This window comes from Euwallacea fornicatus, chromosome 4, assembly GCF_040115645.1.
Source record: "Euwallacea fornicatus isolate EFF26 chromosome 4, ASM4011564v1, whole genome shotgun sequence".
Lineage (NCBI taxonomy): Eukaryota > Metazoa > Arthropoda > Insecta > Coleoptera > Curculionidae > Euwallacea > Euwallacea fornicatus.
Genome location: NC_089544.1, coordinates 2710112 through 2728763, shown reverse-complemented (window position 1 = coordinate 2728763; position 18652 = coordinate 2710112). Strand labels below are relative to the sequence as shown.

Below are 18652 nucleotides of genomic sequence, written 5' to 3'. Positions count from 1 at the left end.
AAAGAGGTATCGTTATGGATGAAATCTTCCCAGGTTTTATTTCGGGAATACAATGACGGACCGAAAGAACTCCTTACAAATGGAACAACCTGTGAAAGGATAAATTTTCCATACGCTACAGTGAAAATCTGGGCAAAGCCTTCGATCGGCAGAACAAAGTTTGCCACGAAGGATTTATGTGATACAATATTTCCTGAGTTCTCTGTTTTCATACAATTGTGATATATACATTCATTCATATAAATAGCTCAGAGCTATTTACTTATTTATTTTTGCCGGCCCTGTGTGTATTTATAACGCAATATTTCGTCTTGAACTAGAACCAGGGGAGTAGGTAATAGATTCAATATGAAGAAAAATTAGGGTAAACATTAACATTACTTTATTGTATGGCAATCCCCTATTGGAAGGATGATTGATTGAATCTTTTCTTATGTAATAAAATACAAGTTATACCCATTGGGTAGTCCTACAATGCATTTCAGTAGGTTTCTAAGTGGGAGTTCTCTTGCTGCTTTCTGAACCTTGAGAACTGGATTACACAGGGTGTTTCTAATTTACTCCCTACTGTTGGTACAAATCTATTAAATTAGTAAACTTAAAAACAATTTGCCTTGGATGGCAATTCTCTACCCAGCGTCTGGGACTTCTTCGATTCTCTTTAGAACGTTTCTTGAATTTTGAAGATCATTCAAAATTTGTTATTTGCATGTCCAGGAAACTGATCATGCATTACCTCACATACGGGATACCTTTAGCTGAGGACCCATTAGAAGTATTTAGAGAAGCACGAAAGCTAGAAAATCACAATGTAGTATGCGGCCCTTATTAACCTTAAAATCTATCGATTTAGAACATTTCTAAAATAGCGACATTTCCGGAACTCATTTATATAAAAAAAATTTGTCAGTTAAGTCATTTCTTTTTGTCAATTTCAATTTTAATAATTATATACAGAGTGACCTGCGAAATAAACTGAACTAGGCCAATATAAAAATGCCAAAAAGTCATTTTCTTCAAATAGGTTAAAGGGCAATTTCTTCTGTTTTTAATTAGGTCACATTTTCCTAGTTTTACGTAAGAACTTTTTTAATTTATTTGCGCTTTGACCAGGTGCACCTATGGACAGGAAAATGATTGAAGACAAATGGTGGACATTTTGAACAATTATTAATATAATTTGTCGACATGTAGTTAAAGATTTACAACACCAAGTAACTAACTACGTTTTGAAGATTTAGTTTTTTTATTTCCAAATTTCAACTTCAAATAATTCAACAATCCCTACGTCAAAACAGGAAACGTTACATGATTGAATGCAGAACGAAATGGCCTTTTAACCCATGTAATAAAATAGAGGGTGTCTCACTTGAACAAAACGATTATTGTGTTGGCCTAGTCCAATTTATTTCGCAGCCCACCCTGTAGATAATTATCAAAATTGAAATTAAAAAGAATGAAGTACACCGTTTTAACTTTCTTCCGGTATAATTTGGTTGTCCCACCTTTGACAGATCTACTATAACAAAATTTTTTAAAATCAGATTTTTGACATAAAACAATTTTTATCTCTGAAAATAGATATTTTAGATATGATAGATAAGAAAATAAGGTAAGATATGTATGAAAAGAAAATATTTACAGTGTCATCTGCCTACTTTACTCTTGAAGTATGGTGTGGGGTTTCCCCACATGAGGCTGCAGAAAACTCTCTCAACTACTGCGAGGGTGCAAAACTATCCATTTTCAATCCAACAAAAACCAAATATTTTTGACATCTCAATTAAATGACAGATTTTCACAATGATATTAGGATTTCAAATAAGTGTTAAGCAGGTTCAGACGTAATACATACAGTATGCATTACGCCTTCTCTTAGAAAACGAAACTTATTTTTCTCATACCCAATGGGTTCCTGGTACCCCAAATTGGTATTTTCTTTATTCGTTACCCGTATGTGGTTAAATCATGATGGATCATACCAGTTTGGGCACCCAACACACACTACTCGCCTACCGACGGCTCTTGGAATTAAACGATTTTTGTATGATAACTAGTGAAGACTTGGTGAAAAGTTGCTTTTTCGTGCGGCCCACTTGGAAAACTTGATTTCTCAGAGACAGTGAGCAGACCTTCAAAACGCTTAATCCTGCATGATGTTTGAGCCTTCGTACATATATTATTACCTGCTGCTATCGTAAACTTATGTGCTTAAAGTTCAGTTGAAGAGCTCGTTTTAATGGTTGACGGCATTCTGCCTGGCGAGAACTTTCAAGGGAAACTTCAGAAGTGCGGACGTTTAAGCAATTTGATGTTTATCAGTGGAAGATTGCACAGTTAACTTGAAAGTTTTCGAGCCAATTTATTGATGAGGGGGGGGGGGGCTCATTTACAACTTAGCGGGCGACGTTTGAGCAAATATGGTGTCATGGGACTTTTGATTTAGACCTAGAAGTCTAGGAAAAACGTGTTAGCACCATGTTTTCTAAAGTTTTCGTAGCTTTTTAGTTTATTTTATTTGAGCATTTTTCGCATCAGTAATTCACTGTTAAAGTGAAGTTTCAATATTGGGTAGTCTACAGTATTTTTTGAAAATCTAGATCTAAAGGATGCGAACTCAACACGAGTAATTTCGTGTTTATTAGCGAGATTAAGGTTTTTACAGTTAGAACAACAAACCTCCTAACTTCTATTCGAGAGATCTACGCAAGAGTTTAATTTTAGAATCGACTAAGCTTCATTTGCTAGGAGACGTAAGTTTCTGGAAATATTGCATAATTAAGCAGGTATGTACCTGCTTCATACGCTTATAAATCATTTTTTAATGCCAGGAACAAAAAGCGTTCCTTTGTCTTATATACCACCATAAGACTTTAATTAAATAAGAATCCGAGAGAATTACGATTTTTATCTGATAGATAAATCCAATTTTTTTCCATTTCGCAACGCTTAATGTGTGCCCGCATTTTGATGAAATTAGATCTCACCTGTACACATCAGGCATGCTGCTGCCGTTCCCCATAAATCCAATGTATCCAGGACTAGACACCTCATGGTCCATAAGTCCGTGGTCTTGTTGGATGTTGGGCTCAAACCAGTAATTCTTACTGTCCATTTTACTGAATAGTTTCACTTCAGCTCTGTTACCTTTACTGCGTAATTGGTTCACTATTACGAAGATTGTAATACACCTCGTGTAAAAAGAGTTCGTAGACACAATAGATTTCGCGTATCCGCACTACTTTCATGTCCATGTTAGACTCTTCTGTTTGTTGAATCTGAAATAAATGGAAAAGGAATCAGTCATGTATAGGTATTAACCGTTTTTGAATCTTTCACTTGGCAAGTTAATTACTACACTGAATACGCTACTATCATTGTTAAAACATAGCGAATCCAAGTTTATCTGATGTTTATTATTCCAAAGTTATTCAAATATTTGGTGTTCTAATACCAGCCAGGCAACAACATATTGTACTCCATACGTTCAAATATTGTTTCTGGATCAATGACATGACACACATAATAAGAATCCTTAAGGCTTTTGAACGTTTCAGTCTGTTATCAGGGAGATGTGCTTTTCTGAATACAAATTGAATGACATTTTAGCTATTTTTAATCCATAGTTGCAGAATTATTGCCACTGCAAGCGGGCTTTGCAACTTCCGGAAGCAATGAAGTCGAGAATCGCATCACGGCGCTTAGAACGTTTATAATATTACAGCCTTCGGACGCCGAGGTGACAAACAGTTTCCGAACGGAGTATATTTCGTGTTCCACAGTTTTTCACGCAGTTTTTCATATTATTCATAGCTAATGAGTCAAAAGTTCAGAGACCGGTTTGTTAGTGTTACAGCCCCCTCACGCTCCTCTGACTTCTCCAGCAGGGCAATGGCAGCACCGTCTTCTCGGGACATGGTCTTTGAGGTATTTTCATTGCAGCCCACCATAAATGGGCCACGAACATGATTATCCTACACACGTTAACTCTTGAAAGGTGTCACTAATGGGTACTTAAATAATCAAAAAACAAAGTACTCACAAAAGATTAAGCGTAGTCGTAAGGAGCTTACTTTTAAATGAAATGGTTTAAGGCCTAAATATTTCCTATCCAGGAACAATAACAATTGGTGCACTGCATGTTAACGAAGTTTAGATCTTGAACGAATGAGGCAAATTTATTCTCTTCCCACGAAATTTCCGGTCTCGCGAACTGCAACGACACATTTTACTAGAGAATTTTATCAGCGATTTAAACGGAAAATCTTGGCGGCAATTGCAAAATCCAGCATGAATAATCGCTGTGTGTCATAATGCCGGAAAAATATGTACTTGTTTGTTCAATTATAAATAAAAATCAGGCAAATATTGCAGAATAAAAATTTGCTTAAAACCAGTTTTAATTGCCTAGTTGAGACTCAATGAAAATTCGCACAAGCAGATCATAAAAGTCTTTATCTCGAAGCAGTGTATTGCGATAATAATCTCGTTCGGCATAATATCTCGATTAACAATGTTTATGTCGCGTCATGAATAATTCATTTAGTACGTGCTTACATAGTGATACAGGACAATATTTACGAATGAAAATTTGTGTATTAAAGGTTGAATTAACGTATACGCGATTTATGATCGTGAGGGGAAGGAACCGAAGTCGGGCTATCGCTCATTTGGTTGATCCCATCTGGGTTTTATATTAAGTGTCGTAAAATGAAAAACGAAGAAGAAAAAGTTTATATTTTCTTCCCAGCGTTCATTAGGAACTTTATTGGCTAATACAGGGTATAAAACCACATATAAAGTCCGGAATAGGTCATTTTAGTGTCCATAAATGCTTATATTGTACCATAATAATTGTTATTTGTGTAGGCGTTTCGGCTTAGAATAAATTAGAGGGCTATTTATTAGAAATAGTACCTGTTTAGGAGTAGGTTAGTAACTACGAGGATAGTTCCAAAACTACCCGATAACACTCATAAAAAAAAATTGAAAAATATTACACTAAATCTCAGCATAATCTCCTTTCAGATTTACACGCGTTTTCCTGTGATGTTCTATACCCTGTTTATAGTAAGAAACTTCGAATGTTTCAAAATAGGCACCAATCTCAGACTTCAATTCTTCATTGTTGGCAAATCTTTTTCCACAATTTTTTCAAGTTTGGAAATCGAAAACGTTCTGAAGGGGCTAAATCTGGCGAACAGGGCGGATAAGGAAAAGCTCGAAACGAAGTTGACATTTTGGCCATCGCGATGTCGGAAGTATGGACTGGTGTGTCCATACTTCCTAGTATGGCCTTGATGAAGGAAGATTTTCTTTATCGTCAAGTGCGGTCACATTTTCCGAATTTATTCGTTTAAACGCTGCATTAAATTTGTATACTATTCTGTGTTTATGGTTTTTTCTTTAGGGAGATGGTCAATAAAAATGATCCCACGTGCATTCCAAAACATCGATGCCACCACCGTTCTTGCAGATGGAACAGTTTTCGCCTTCTTTCAAGCCGATTCTCTCCCTTTTCATTTTTTGATTGCTCTTTGGTCTCAGGGGTGAAATTGAAATGATGGATCTATATTTCATCCATGGTTATGAATCGGCGTAAAAATTCGGCTTTATTTTTGCCAAGCTTTGCCAAACTCTCCCTTGAAGCGTCCTCACCGCGCTGTTTTTGTTCAATTGTGGATTTTAGTGGATTTTCACCGCAATTTCTGAAGTGGTCAAATCTGGAGTGTCGGTGGGCCAACCGCTGCGTGGTTCGCTTTGGCAGCTTGCACCACCGCGTTTAAATTCTGCCAGCCAATATTTTACAGCTGTTATCGAAAGACCAGATTCCTCCTGAGTAGAATCGAACTCTGCTTTGATGTTGGATGAAAACCTTTCGAATCAAAGTATTACATCACGTATCGGTGATCAATTTTTTTAATGTTCATAAAGTCTCTAAAAGCTTTTTTCTCAGGTCGGGTACTTCTGAAACTCTCCTCGTATATTATTACAGAGAAATTAGTAGCAATAACAAGAGACACTAAAATAAAATATTACATTAAGAGGATCAACTTGAATTACTGCTTAATTCGACCTCAAATAATGCGGATTGACACCTGGCTTTGAGACTACTTATTTACTAATGAGAGATCGTTAAAAAAACCTCGTAGTAAGCGGCAAATCGTAAACGCAAGGCGTTGATTAAAATGTTTTTTGCTTACACTGAATTCGGTAATTGCTCCGGGCATAATCCATCTCGTCTCATCTCATATTAGGCACATAACTCAACAAATATGGTTTCGTTTGGTGGATGACATATAAACTCTTGCGGATAGACCTCCAACTTTGTGTGTGGGTTGATGGTCGATTAGTCAATAGGAATGCAAATAACGATAATTCATAAAGATCATGTGATCATCACTTGCCTTGACTTTTCCTATGATCATACATTAAACATTCTGTTTTTGTTATAAATAACTTCAGGCAACGAATTAAAGTTAAAAAACTATAAAATTAATGTAAATTTTGCTGTTTTGAATAATTTTTATGGAAAGTATTGAAAGAGGAGTGATGTGTTTTCAAAGATAATTGTTCTATGATGTGTAATATTATTTGGCCAGTTTAGGTTGGTTGGTCAGTAATTCTTTAAAAACAACAAGACGTCTTAAAGCTGCGTCTAATTTTTTATGAGTCCCTCTGGGGGTCAGAGGCGATTTTGGCTCCACCATCAGTATATTTTTAACATGTCGGCTCGCGATATATATTTGATGCCCTTAATTTGTATATTCTATTTGTACTTAGGTCCACGAATGGAACTAGGAAACAACATGCCAATTTGCGGTATCACATGTCTACGAACAGTCGGTCAAAATCATCTTCAATTCACGCATTAACTCTGGACAATTGTTACAATATTGTAGTCTATCTTATGCACATCTTCGCATTCAGTCATCGACGTTAACAATGAATAACCGTTGAATAATAAATTTCCCAAAGACCTTCCTCAGATATTTCAAGCCCTACTTGAGGTATTTTTATTAATCACCGATTGCGACTTAGTTGTTGACGGAAAGCTGCCAATGCATTTCATCAGGCATTAAATTGATTTCTCTATAGAAAAGAAGAATACATTAGCCACGTCACACTGCACTTTCCAGAACTCATAAATCACACTTCAATGTGATCAGCGCAAATGTTAATAAAATCGCAAAACTAAACAACAAAAGCGTCCCAAAAGCAATTACTGGGGCTCGGCAGTAAGCTTCTTCTGTAGGATGACAAATATTTGCGAGAAGTCGCACCGTTCCTCAAATCTAATACCTATATGCACACCTGAACCTGTGCCACTGCCAAAACAGGTACTCTGAGGAGATAAGATCAATGTAAATTTGGTTTGTCTTTTCGCTGATCTAGGATTCGTGTGCATTTATGAAGATTTGAGACATGCATTCGGTCCGCATTTCTTGATAAGGAACTATATTAGATTTAGAATTGCGAAAATCCCCAATTCAAGAGATTTTTCCAGGCGCCGGCACCGTGATAGATTTAAATATCCACTTTTTTTTCAATTTATTACTCCCAATAAATTCAATATTTTTATCAATTCTAATACTCCGAACTCTCCGATATCAAAAAGATAATTTGTAAAAAATTCGTATCTCTAATATTTTTCGAGATATTTTCCATTAGGTTTTTCGATGCACTGAAAATGATTTACGAATTTGATGGTATTCATGAATCCTTTTGGCGTACCCGGGGAACTGATGGCTTCACGAATAGTAACATATTCAAATCAAATCGACGTACAGAAATAAATTCTGCGAAATTACAGTTTTCCTGAATATCATGCTCCAAATCTCTATATAGGGTGTTTCAAAACGATCGGATCAAACTTCTAGGGATTTGCCAATACAATAACAAAAAACAATTGAGTATAAGAATTCGTAAATGTCTCCCGAAGGCGGTATGGTGCTTTAAGACAGTTATGAGCAAAAATGTGTCAAGTCCAGTTAATTTGAAGCCGAAATTTCTTGAAAGGCAGTAAATGTAGCTGCTACATAATGGTGCGCTTTCACATTTTTCTCGTTTCTCAAATTCGGATCGTCAGTTCGCACAACATTGAAACGACGGAGGTGACCCACTTCCGTGGGCCCCTAAGTCACCCGATTTAACACCGTCAGATTTCTATTTGTGGAGACATGTAAATTCTCTGAAGAGCAAGATCTGATTGAATGAATCATTGCGGCATTTGAAGTCGTTCAAAACGATTTTTAACGAAATCCGCAGAAATTATGTACCTCATTTATAGAGGTGCACGGAAATTCAAAGAGGACATCTTCAATAATTACTGTAGTGTCTAAAAACATTATAAGGCCGTAACGCCTTAGGGAGACATTTTCCGATACGAGATTCTTATACGCAGATGTCTTCTATGGTGGCACTGAACAATCTCTAGAAGTTTGATCTTATTGTTCTGCAACATCTTGTATTATAAAAGATCATGTGAAGGTTTTTCTAAAAAATCCGCACCGTCAAATTTGTATCCGGGAAATTGACGGAAAAGATGCACACTTTGCACATGCAGATTTTTTATGGCACCTAAAATCGGCGACGTTGTCAATTATTTGAATTTTTCAGAAAATCGCACGTTTTTTGTTATTTTCTTTTTATTAAAATACATTCTTTTTAATTGAATGATTTCGCAATATTTATCCTATCTGAATACAGTGTTATCTTACACTTCTTAGAGGACTTACAGTAATCCAAGCATTGATATTCAAAGTTCACAATCGGGATTTTTTGAACTGAGACATTGGATTCAAGAAGGTATTAATGTATGCTTAAGACAAACGAAACAATTGAGCTATAAAATACTACTAAACCTTAAATGATATCTGCCTAACAAATTAAATTCAGTCGCAACCCCCCTTCCCCCTGAATTCCTGAAAAGAGGCCTTTGTGAATAAAAGAGACAGTGCCAATTCACTGAAAGGGAGTTGGCTGCTTTCGGTCTTTCCTTATCTTTGTGTTTGATAGTTTCATTCAATTTACATATTCCGGCACAAAAAGGTGCGAACTATAAATTTCTAAATAAACGTTTGTGTCTTGATTATTACTTATGTATTTGCGAACTTCTAATACATATTCATCAGTTACGGCCTCAAATTGATAATATCACTCTAAAACGCTTTCATACAACTCGCTTTTGGGTTGATTAAATTTGCAAATAGCTGAAATTGCTATTTCATTCGCTAGTTTTTCCTACGGGTATTCTATATACACTGAAACATTCTATAAATGTATTAAAATACCCGATACATTCAGTTCCAATTAACCGGTAATTGCACATTTTATTTAGAAATAATACAAAATTTGTCATTGTGTCCAGCCTCCAATTTGACATCTTAATGAATCCAAATTTGATTCGGATTTGCCCCCTTTAGCCATCATAACTATAACAATAACAAGTTAATCACTACCATCTTTAGAAATTCTGCACTGCAACACCTAAACCAGCCACCTGTGCTTAATTATCCCTCAATGTCGATTTTAGGGTAAATTAGTCATCATTAGGTTTCATAACGTGACCCAAATTAAATAGTGATGTAGTCCCATCACGAAATATTGATGCGCAGAACCAGGAGGATTCTTATGACAGAATAATATTCTGTTTTATAGGGAAAGGTCTGTGTTCCTAAAGGGCCCAATATTTCGGGTGTCCAGGCGAATTGTGGACACGGGAGATTAATATATGAAATCGGTTTTTATTGTTTTGCGCTTCGTTCCGTAATTGTTTTTATCTTTTAATTAGAACCGCTGCGGCTCAAAACGCCTCCACATTTCAAAAATTTGAATGTCCCGCGTTACCCTTCGGGGCTGCGATTGGTCAAAGTCAACGTCAGAACTAAGTACACACACAGTCTTGACTCCGACCAATCGTGGCTTCGAAGGGTAACGCGGGACATTCGAAATTTTGAAATTTGGAGGCGTTTTGAGTGGCAACGGTTCTAATTAGAAAAACAAAAATTTGAGGAATGATGGCCGGTCTTGAGTAGTACGACCTTCATGTAAAAATGTTTCAAATAGATAATCGCTGCAGGCGCCAAAACATAAAAATCGATTTTCCATGTTAATCTTATACGTCCACAATCTTATATGGACACCCGGTATTAGTAACTTATCGTTAATCATATTATGGAGCAGTTAGCACCGTTTCAATCGGCTGAAGTGTAACTATTATTAATTTGTATAGGAACTGGTTCTCAAATCTCTTTAAGTTCAGGATTATATTCCAAATTCCTCACTATTGCAGATACAATTGTGGTTTGGCCTTTGATGCATGTTTATGGTTTCGCAAAACAATAATGAGCTGTTGATGCAGGCCACTAATTAAATTGCAATCAGCATGCAACAGGAAGACCAGTGAAACTCTGAAGTTTTTCCATGTGTAGCGTACATACTAGCATTTCCTACTAATTATTTGCCAAAGTGGTCCTCTTGTTTAGTCATGTTATTACATCGACAAAGTTAACTGATAAAGTAAGTAAAAGCCGCTAATTTCTTCTAACTTTTAATTGTTTAAATGATACTTAGGCAAAAATATTAACTGCGTATCTATTGAAAACTTGCACGGTATACTTGGGGATGCATATGGGGATAACTCCCCACGGAGTTGTCCCCATATGCCACCTAGCAGGGATGTCTAAACATGTTTAAAAATGTGCCTAACCTCACGACGACTTAGGCGAAATAGATTAAGTGAGGTGTTCCGATCTATTCATGTTAGACTGTTTCGCTACCCGATCTGGGGGGCATGAGTAGCGGTAAACATGGCAATAACCCTACCGGGACCAAAGTTATTGTCACCCCTATGGGGTAGCTGAAAGAATGACAAAATCGATTTAATATCGCATCAGTTTAAGCGAAATTGCAGAAATGAAGTGTCTCGACGCCATTACAGTAGATTGTTTCGCCAAACGCGCGACAGGGGATGATTTGGGTTAGACATTTAAATAACTAAACAGGGATCGATGTGATTGCCCTCCCAAAACATTGGTCTAATGGAACATCGACTTAAGAGAATTATGTCCAATCGTTTCGCTTAAGAGTTTATAGGAGATCCCGTTTAAATTGTTATGCAAATCTATCATATAAGGTCCAATATATGAATGTACTGTCAACTTTACCATCAAGCTTATTCCAGTAGAAATCAAGAAACTAGTCAATACTCTGATTCTATTTTATGGTTTTTATGGAAACTAGCTTGCGGTTAAAGTTAACAGCAGATTAACAATTTAGCCCTAAAGGCGTCACTGATATTTTTTTCCAATTATCACTCACTTCGACGATAAACATAACACCAAGAAAAGTCTATTTTAATAACACATTTAGTGTGTTTTCGGTTCTCGATTCCGTTCCCATGAGAGAAAGTCCTCGTTTCTTCACTTATTAAGTAGATAACTGCACACATCCGAAAAGTCTAAAGATATTTAAAAAATATGTAAAAAACCTATAACCAGTAATTTCAATTAGTTTATACTATAGTATGTTAGGGCAAGTCCTCACTTTGTATACATATTTCAATTAATTGAAAAATTCTTATAGTAAATAAATAATTTTCTTGCGCCTATGAAAAATTTTAATTATTTATGATTATTTATTTTGCAGTCTGCTAAATTATCGAGCTGATTCAATTTCATTTCCTCGATACTAGCTACTGTTTAATAGGTGCTTTGAAAATACTGTCTTTTACCATAACATGAAAGATTGATTTGTAGTTGTAAAAGTTCGAATTTAGCCTACAATTATGGCACGGCGACTTGAAAATCATGTACATGAAGTCAATCTTCGTAGTCGAAGATGGCTGAGACGTCCACTTGTTGCTGGAGCTAGTCATGCTGCAATATTAAAGTGGTGTCAAGAATAGCGAAATTGGAACGGAATTGATTGAGTAACAGTTTACTCATTTGCGAATCAAAGGTTGAATTTTACCTAGGTTTTCATTGAATAAGAGTGTGAAGACGGTCTGGAAATGTCGGACATTTACAACATATCCAGGAAGTCTATTCATATATAGAGATGGAACAATAATGATATGGGTCGGAATAATGATTGACGGCAGAACCGATCTCGCTTTTCCAAATCGATTCCTAACAGCTCATCAGTACATCGATATCATTCTTGATCCTACAGTCTGACCGTTTGCTGGCGCCGTTGACCAAAACTTACGCCTCACGCTCGTCCACGAGTCGCCAGTATTGTGGCAGACTAGTTAAACAACGAAGGGATCTTCGCATTGCCGTGGCCAGCAAAATCGCCAGATCTGAATCCAATTGAGCATTTTCGGGACATGCTTCAAAAAATATTTTCGTCGCATTTGGCCAAAATTCGCGGTGCCTTTCAATTTCGGGAGTTATTGTTAGAAGAATGCGGATGAAATACCGCGGCGGAAATGAACAACATCATTTTGATTATGGACCGCAGAATCGGAACTGTAATTTACAACCGTGGCTGCCCTATTTTGTAATACGCTTCATTTTTTTGGTTGCTGAAAATATATATATGTATATATATATTTTTTTCTTAAGTCAAAAGAAGGACGTTTTTAGGTATATTAACAGCTTATGAATAAATCAATGCGATTTAGGAATCTATCAACAAAAGCTTAGTTATGTTGTATATTAAACACTTTTTAACACTAGAAACACAAGACTTTATTTTTTAATTAATCTCAGAAGAGGTTTAATCTATTTATAAAAATATCCCTAGACTTTTCCCGATTTGGTTATTTCGGATTGAAATTCCGATAAAACATGCGCAAGGCCAATCATCTTTCTCTGTGCCCAGCGCTGCATGACTCCACTTTTCCAAATTTATGATCGGGGGTTTCTAAATTAGAATATTTATCCATATTAGTTATGGCAGCAATAGTTTGAGTCTAGCAGTGTCTGTTTAATAGACTACCTAATCTAGTTCGCCCGGAAATCGGATAATTTATGTCTCCGCATTAGAAGAGGGAATAGCTATTAATCCATTTTAACTGCGACTGGTTTTTAGTTAGACGTTTCAATGGGAACCAGGAAGTTGCCTTAGGAAGGCCTGTTTCCATAGGATCGAATTTTTTTTTTAACGAATAGCCGGTGCCACAAGAGCACACATTTTTTTTTCGTTTAGGCGAAGAAAAAGGGGATAAAAACTTTATCCAAGTGATCTGAGGCATCATCCGTCTCCGCCAGTGGAGAAGTGGAAAGTGGAGATCAAACTTTAAACGTGGATGTATTTCGATGTCCAAACTTCCTTAAGGAAGATCCAATCGGCAGTTTTAGTTTTATACCAATAAATTTCGCGAACGGTAAAATCTGGCCTTTAGCAAAGTACGAAATATTGCGTTTTTCATCCTGGAAGTTTTCATACCTCTACATAAACAGACGTGCCACATGGAATGGAAATTTTTCAATATATCACGAAGGAAAACAATGCGGTAGCATTGCGACTGGCAATTTATATGTGAAATCGAGCTTTTATTTATTTATTTCCTAAATCAATATAGATTAACATGTTTCCCTATACATTGTCAACAATTTTTCTTTATACAGGATATCCGTTTCTGGAGTTCAACCACGCGGATCTTGGTAAACACCAAAGAAGGTCGGTTAAACTAGGGCAGAGTAGCACAATTTGCCGTTCAAGAATGTACCGTTATGAAATTTTAAAAAATGTAAAAAAGCTGAAATTTTAATAGAGTTTTCATTCTTTCTTTAGCTTGCTTAGCGAGATAATTCATAATGACTGACACTTCACCATTACAACTTTTCCTTTTCTACGACGCGGCAATGCTATATCTGCAATCTGACGTTTCGATTCTCGACAACCATCATCAACTTTGTTCCTTTTTCGCATTTTTCGATTCAGGTTTTTTATGATTACAATGATGGATCACGTGCTCAACCCTGCAGTTTGATGCAAACATAAAAAATCCGGTTTTTGCGAAGGTACCTTGAAATTATTTAAAAAAAAAACACGGTGGTCGATGATATTTGTTGCAGTGAAAATGGTCGACTTGGATATTCACTGTATGCCTTTTTTTCATTTAATCCTACCGCCGCACGTTAATTAAAAGATATTGGAGTATGTGAAGAGTACGTAACTCCAACTCTCAAAAATAACCGGTGAAGTGCTTTTTTAAATGTTACGAATTACAACCCACTAGTAATTAAGTGTTCCCTTTCATTGGAGGAAAATAGATCATAAAGCAATTTGAAACGACATGCAGGTTTTTATTTTGACTTTGTTTCAAAATTTCCCATACAGTAGTTTTTGCGCAATTGATTGCTCTATGACATACCAATTTCCATTTATTTTTCCATTTTAATCTCGGGTTATTTAAGCCTTTTTATGACGACGGGACATATTAGAGATATAACAAAGTTACACGCCTAGCTTGCTAGGCTCAAATTCATTGATTACTTCAACTAGCCCATGAGGACGTTACACAACGTTACATTTTTTCCATAGAGGTCCCAAATGCGTTACGAGTCCTCGATAGTGTGCTGGTAAGTTTCCCGTTGAAGGCATAATTTTTTTTTTTGCTTTTTTTTATCGCTCAAAAGGATTTTTGGATGAAATATCGTTTTTTAAAGAGAGGTTCTCCACCACAGCAATATAGGGCTTCCATTCTTTTAATGCCTGGCTATATTTATCCACGCAAAAATAACTCGAAAGCGGCCAAGCCCCCTATCGATTTCAGCCTTACTTCCTCAGATGGTGTTTAATATGACAAGATTGAATAGCGTGGGATTTAAGGCTGGTTTATGAGGTATTAGGGTAGGTCGTAATATTATAAAAGAATATCAATTTGTTCCACTTTATCAGTGACCTTTAAGGGTTGGGCTGATAAGGGCCGAGTTATGACTAAAATAACTTAATTAAAACTTTTTGCTCCGAGTTGTATGACATCTGAAACTTTCGTAAAATAATTGAAATCTTAAGTAGCTGAAGTAATTAATATGACTGTTTTTGTGCTGCATAATTAATGTGCAACTGCAAAAGTAAAAAAGTAATGCCCAGGGCCTTTGGTTAATATTTTGAGACGTTTTCTCGGAGATGTTTTGGATTAAAAGTTAACACAATATATATATATAAATTTTATATTTCAATTCTGCGCATGGTAATGTGCTTATATACTGAGTATAAGGTGCATTATGATGAAGTATTTTTGCATAGAAATCTCTAGTAAAAAATGAGCCGTTTTGGTTTCAGAACCATTTTTATCGAGATATTAAGTTTTAGTTCACCAATTAAGCGAAAATATGGGGAAAATACAGTCTTGCAAATAAATAATCATCACTGCCCATATATGTTAGCTAGCTTTTACATAGAATCTTTTATAAGGCATGACAATAAAAATCACAAAGCTTTTTATTTCAGAAAGAGAAGCTAACCTTGCCCCCTCCCCGAAAAGAACGTTTTCCAATATTTTTCTTAACTGAGAAAAAGGGTCGCAAACATCCCCTGGGTACATTTTCGCAATGGAGCTTAATAATTAAATTAATGTTTTTCTTACGTTATTACTTTACCTTCTTTATGAATTTATGCAAAGTCTAGAAATATGTTTTTTTTTTAATCTTCTTCCATTTCAAATTTGAACCTAAAAGCATCAAAACCATAGAACCTCGAATTTGTTTAGTTATCTCTTATTTTTCCGAATTCTTTCTTGTCGAAAGACAATTAAGTAATGTAGTTTATGAAGGAGAAGCTCCAAGTAGCAGTACAGGAGGTAACTTCGGAAATTCTGTCCATTGTTTATGGAAATACTATTTGGCACATCACTGTAAATGTTGCATAATTTTTTAGATAAATTGAACTGAATTTTACATATGTTTGAGGGAGTACCATAAATCCTTGCCATCAAGACTGGCTTCAGAGATCTCACAGAAGCTGAAGTTTGTAATAGGAGTCGCATACTTTTGAACATAACTTGAAAACTAAATTCGTCTGGAAATTCAAATTTTAGGCAAGGAAGACTCAGTGGCGTATCTCGAATAGGTTAAGTATGGGGAAAAAAAGGTAAAAAAACTGACACCCTGTAAACTTTAACAATAATTCAATAACTCCAACTATACAGACCATAAACCTCACCAGATATAAAACACTAAAAACAAAAAAAATCTGGAATCATGCCATACTTTGGTTGTTAATATTACTATATATATTAGAAAATAATGTGAAAATATCTATACAATAATATTCAAATTATTTTTTCAACGCAAATTTTAACTAAAAGTTAAAACAGTAAAAACTGGACCATCCTATATATTTCTGAAACTCCCTTTCGCCATCGCTGCATATTTTTGAATTGGAATGTAAATCGTCTTCTATCGGTTCCTAAATCGCATCTAAATCTGTACCACTTAGATTTATTTTTCCTGTCAAGACTAATAAATCTGGCACTGTTTGCTTGCGAACAGAAATCCTGCAGAAGCACTCTTATATAAGCACAGCACTAAAGAATTTAATCCAGTATTTTCTTCAATTACAGTAACTCAATTATTTCGTTCATTTAATTTAAATTTAGGCTATTCTAAACCAATTATATTCAGCCGCTGGGTGAGAATGCAGAGTCGGGATCTGCGAATCAGTATGAGGAGTCAGATCTTTCCTTTTTTCGCGCTTTCGCATTAACGCTAGACGGCGAATAAAGACGTACGCGGTTACGAAATACCTCACCTCTCGGGCTCCTCTGAGTTTATTGTGTAATTTCGAAAAGAAATCAATTATGAGGATGTAAATGTGGCCAATGAAGGTAAATTTTGAAATTAGTAACCTTACAGGGGGTCCCAAAACGCGGGGCGTCATAAAGTGTAATTTTTTTTAATGGCATCACCGGTATTTTTTCCATGTGGTAGAAGCATCTCTGGATCCTGTGTTAGTTCCTAAGGTATGTCTTATGAATGTAAAATATTCATGTAAACAAACCAAAGGCGTCATCGCTAGTTTAGTCGTCGCTGATTGGTCGGTTGTGTGATCTGAGCGATCGATATTCGTCAAGTACGACTGCACTTAACAGGGTTGGATTTGTTTCATTTTGAATGGAGAGTGTTTGTTGCCCTCTCATAATGAGGTATAAACTAAACGTTTTAACTGCATAATATACAGGACGGATCATTTTGAAAATACGCTGGACATCGTTAAATTCTAGTATTCATTACCCTTAGAATTTGTTTAAATACTTTTTCAATGTAATACGGTCCTGTTCCAAACTGCTGTTTTGAACGGATCACGTGCAGATGATTACATGGATGATTTACATTCGTAAATTTTAGACATTTACAGTGTCTCATAAAAAATTAATACCGCAGCTACTTTAAGTTAGATTTTGATAGTTTTAGATTGGGTCCTCATATACGATCACTTCAACAGGCACGAATGCTCATTTAGCTGAAAATACGCACAGGGTGTTCAAAGTAATAACTTAAATTATCACCACTTGTTCAACTTTAATTTTCTTAATTTTTTCATAGAGGATGGAGTGTTTATGTGACGTTAAACGAAAGAAAATTAAATATTCTTCACTTTCGTGTGAAATAATGTCATATTCGACTTAAATGTTAACAGAATTATTAATTATTTCGGGAAACCTTGTATTGACGGCTAAGTATCTAGAATGCGTTGTCATGGTTTCAATGTTGCCTCCTTTAGATGGTCCCATTTAAAAAAATGACACTTTATCGTGCCCGTCTTTTTTGGGAGACCCTGTAGGGTTGTCACTAGTTGTAAAATTTTGCTTCATTAGCTTCGTGCACATCGCAATCATAGATTTTTTAATGAAATCTCAGATGAATTCATGAGAGTTCGAGGGGCTGTTAAATGGACGCTCTCTATGCGTAAAATAACCTTTGGGACACTCGCACATGGTTTGCAAACAAAAGACACCATGAATCTACTTTCTACTTCGACGAGAAAATTCCACTGCACACCACCCATCATAATAACACATATTATTTCAACGTTGGTCCGATTCATAATCCAATGGCATCACTGCTCTAAACATCTCGCATACAAAAGCCTTTATACATAACAGGCAACAATAAAACCATACTAAATTTATTATTTGCAATGAGCCCTGAGGAGCGTTGAATCGTTAATCATGGATTAGCTGTGCAAAGCGACTGGATTAATTATTTGTTAGAAATTACATGGCATAATCGTCGCGATGTAAATGTCCGGGATGAGCGCATTTTACCATCCGCACTGACGGACAATAATCTCCTAGTTTCTGGATTCAAATAAAGCTCATTTGTATATAGTTCCAGGCGATAGTTCTAGAGAGCAGCAGCGGGTGGGGCAGATTCAGCTAAGATTAAAGGATTAACAATGTTTAGCAGCACACCTTGAAAGAAATCAAATCATTAGGGTAACTTTGCGAATTCCCTTGAGAAAAATACAACACGAGCGGAAAATTTAATTTCTCCAACGGAGCTCTAAAACAAAGGCTCAAGAGTTTTTCTTTGGGGACTATAAACTTTCTCATCAATGCTAAAGTATCGCAAGCGGATAATACGGTGTTTCGAAATACAAATTTATTCAGTTTTAGGTATTTTATTACAGAGATTTCATTACAGATATATTTTCAGAATTAAGTCTGCCATCAGCGTCTTCGAGCCTTTAGATT

At 35.9% G+C, this 18652-nt stretch overlaps 1 protein-coding gene across 10 annotated transcripts in view; it reads right to left on the bottom strand.

Annotated features, from left to right (window-relative positions):
- LOC136350996 (diuretic hormone receptor-like) overlaps window positions 1-18652 on the bottom strand; it is a 128341-nt gene that overhangs the window by 51333 nt on the left and 58356 nt on the right. For 8 of the 10 annotated variants that reach the window (XR_010734237.1, XR_010734236.1, XM_066303206.1 and 5 more), the window contains exon 2: window positions 2988-3278. Coding sequence is in view for 8 of the 10 variants with exons in the window: in XM_066303206.1 (XP_066159303.1) it covers window positions 2988-3115 (128 nt within the window). In the remaining 2 variants the exon portion in view is untranslated. Of the gene's footprint in view, window positions 1-2987; window positions 3279-4042; window positions 4214-18652 lie in introns of those variants that run through there. The other 2 variants (XM_066303208.1, XM_066303209.1) reach the window with 2 other exon arrangements.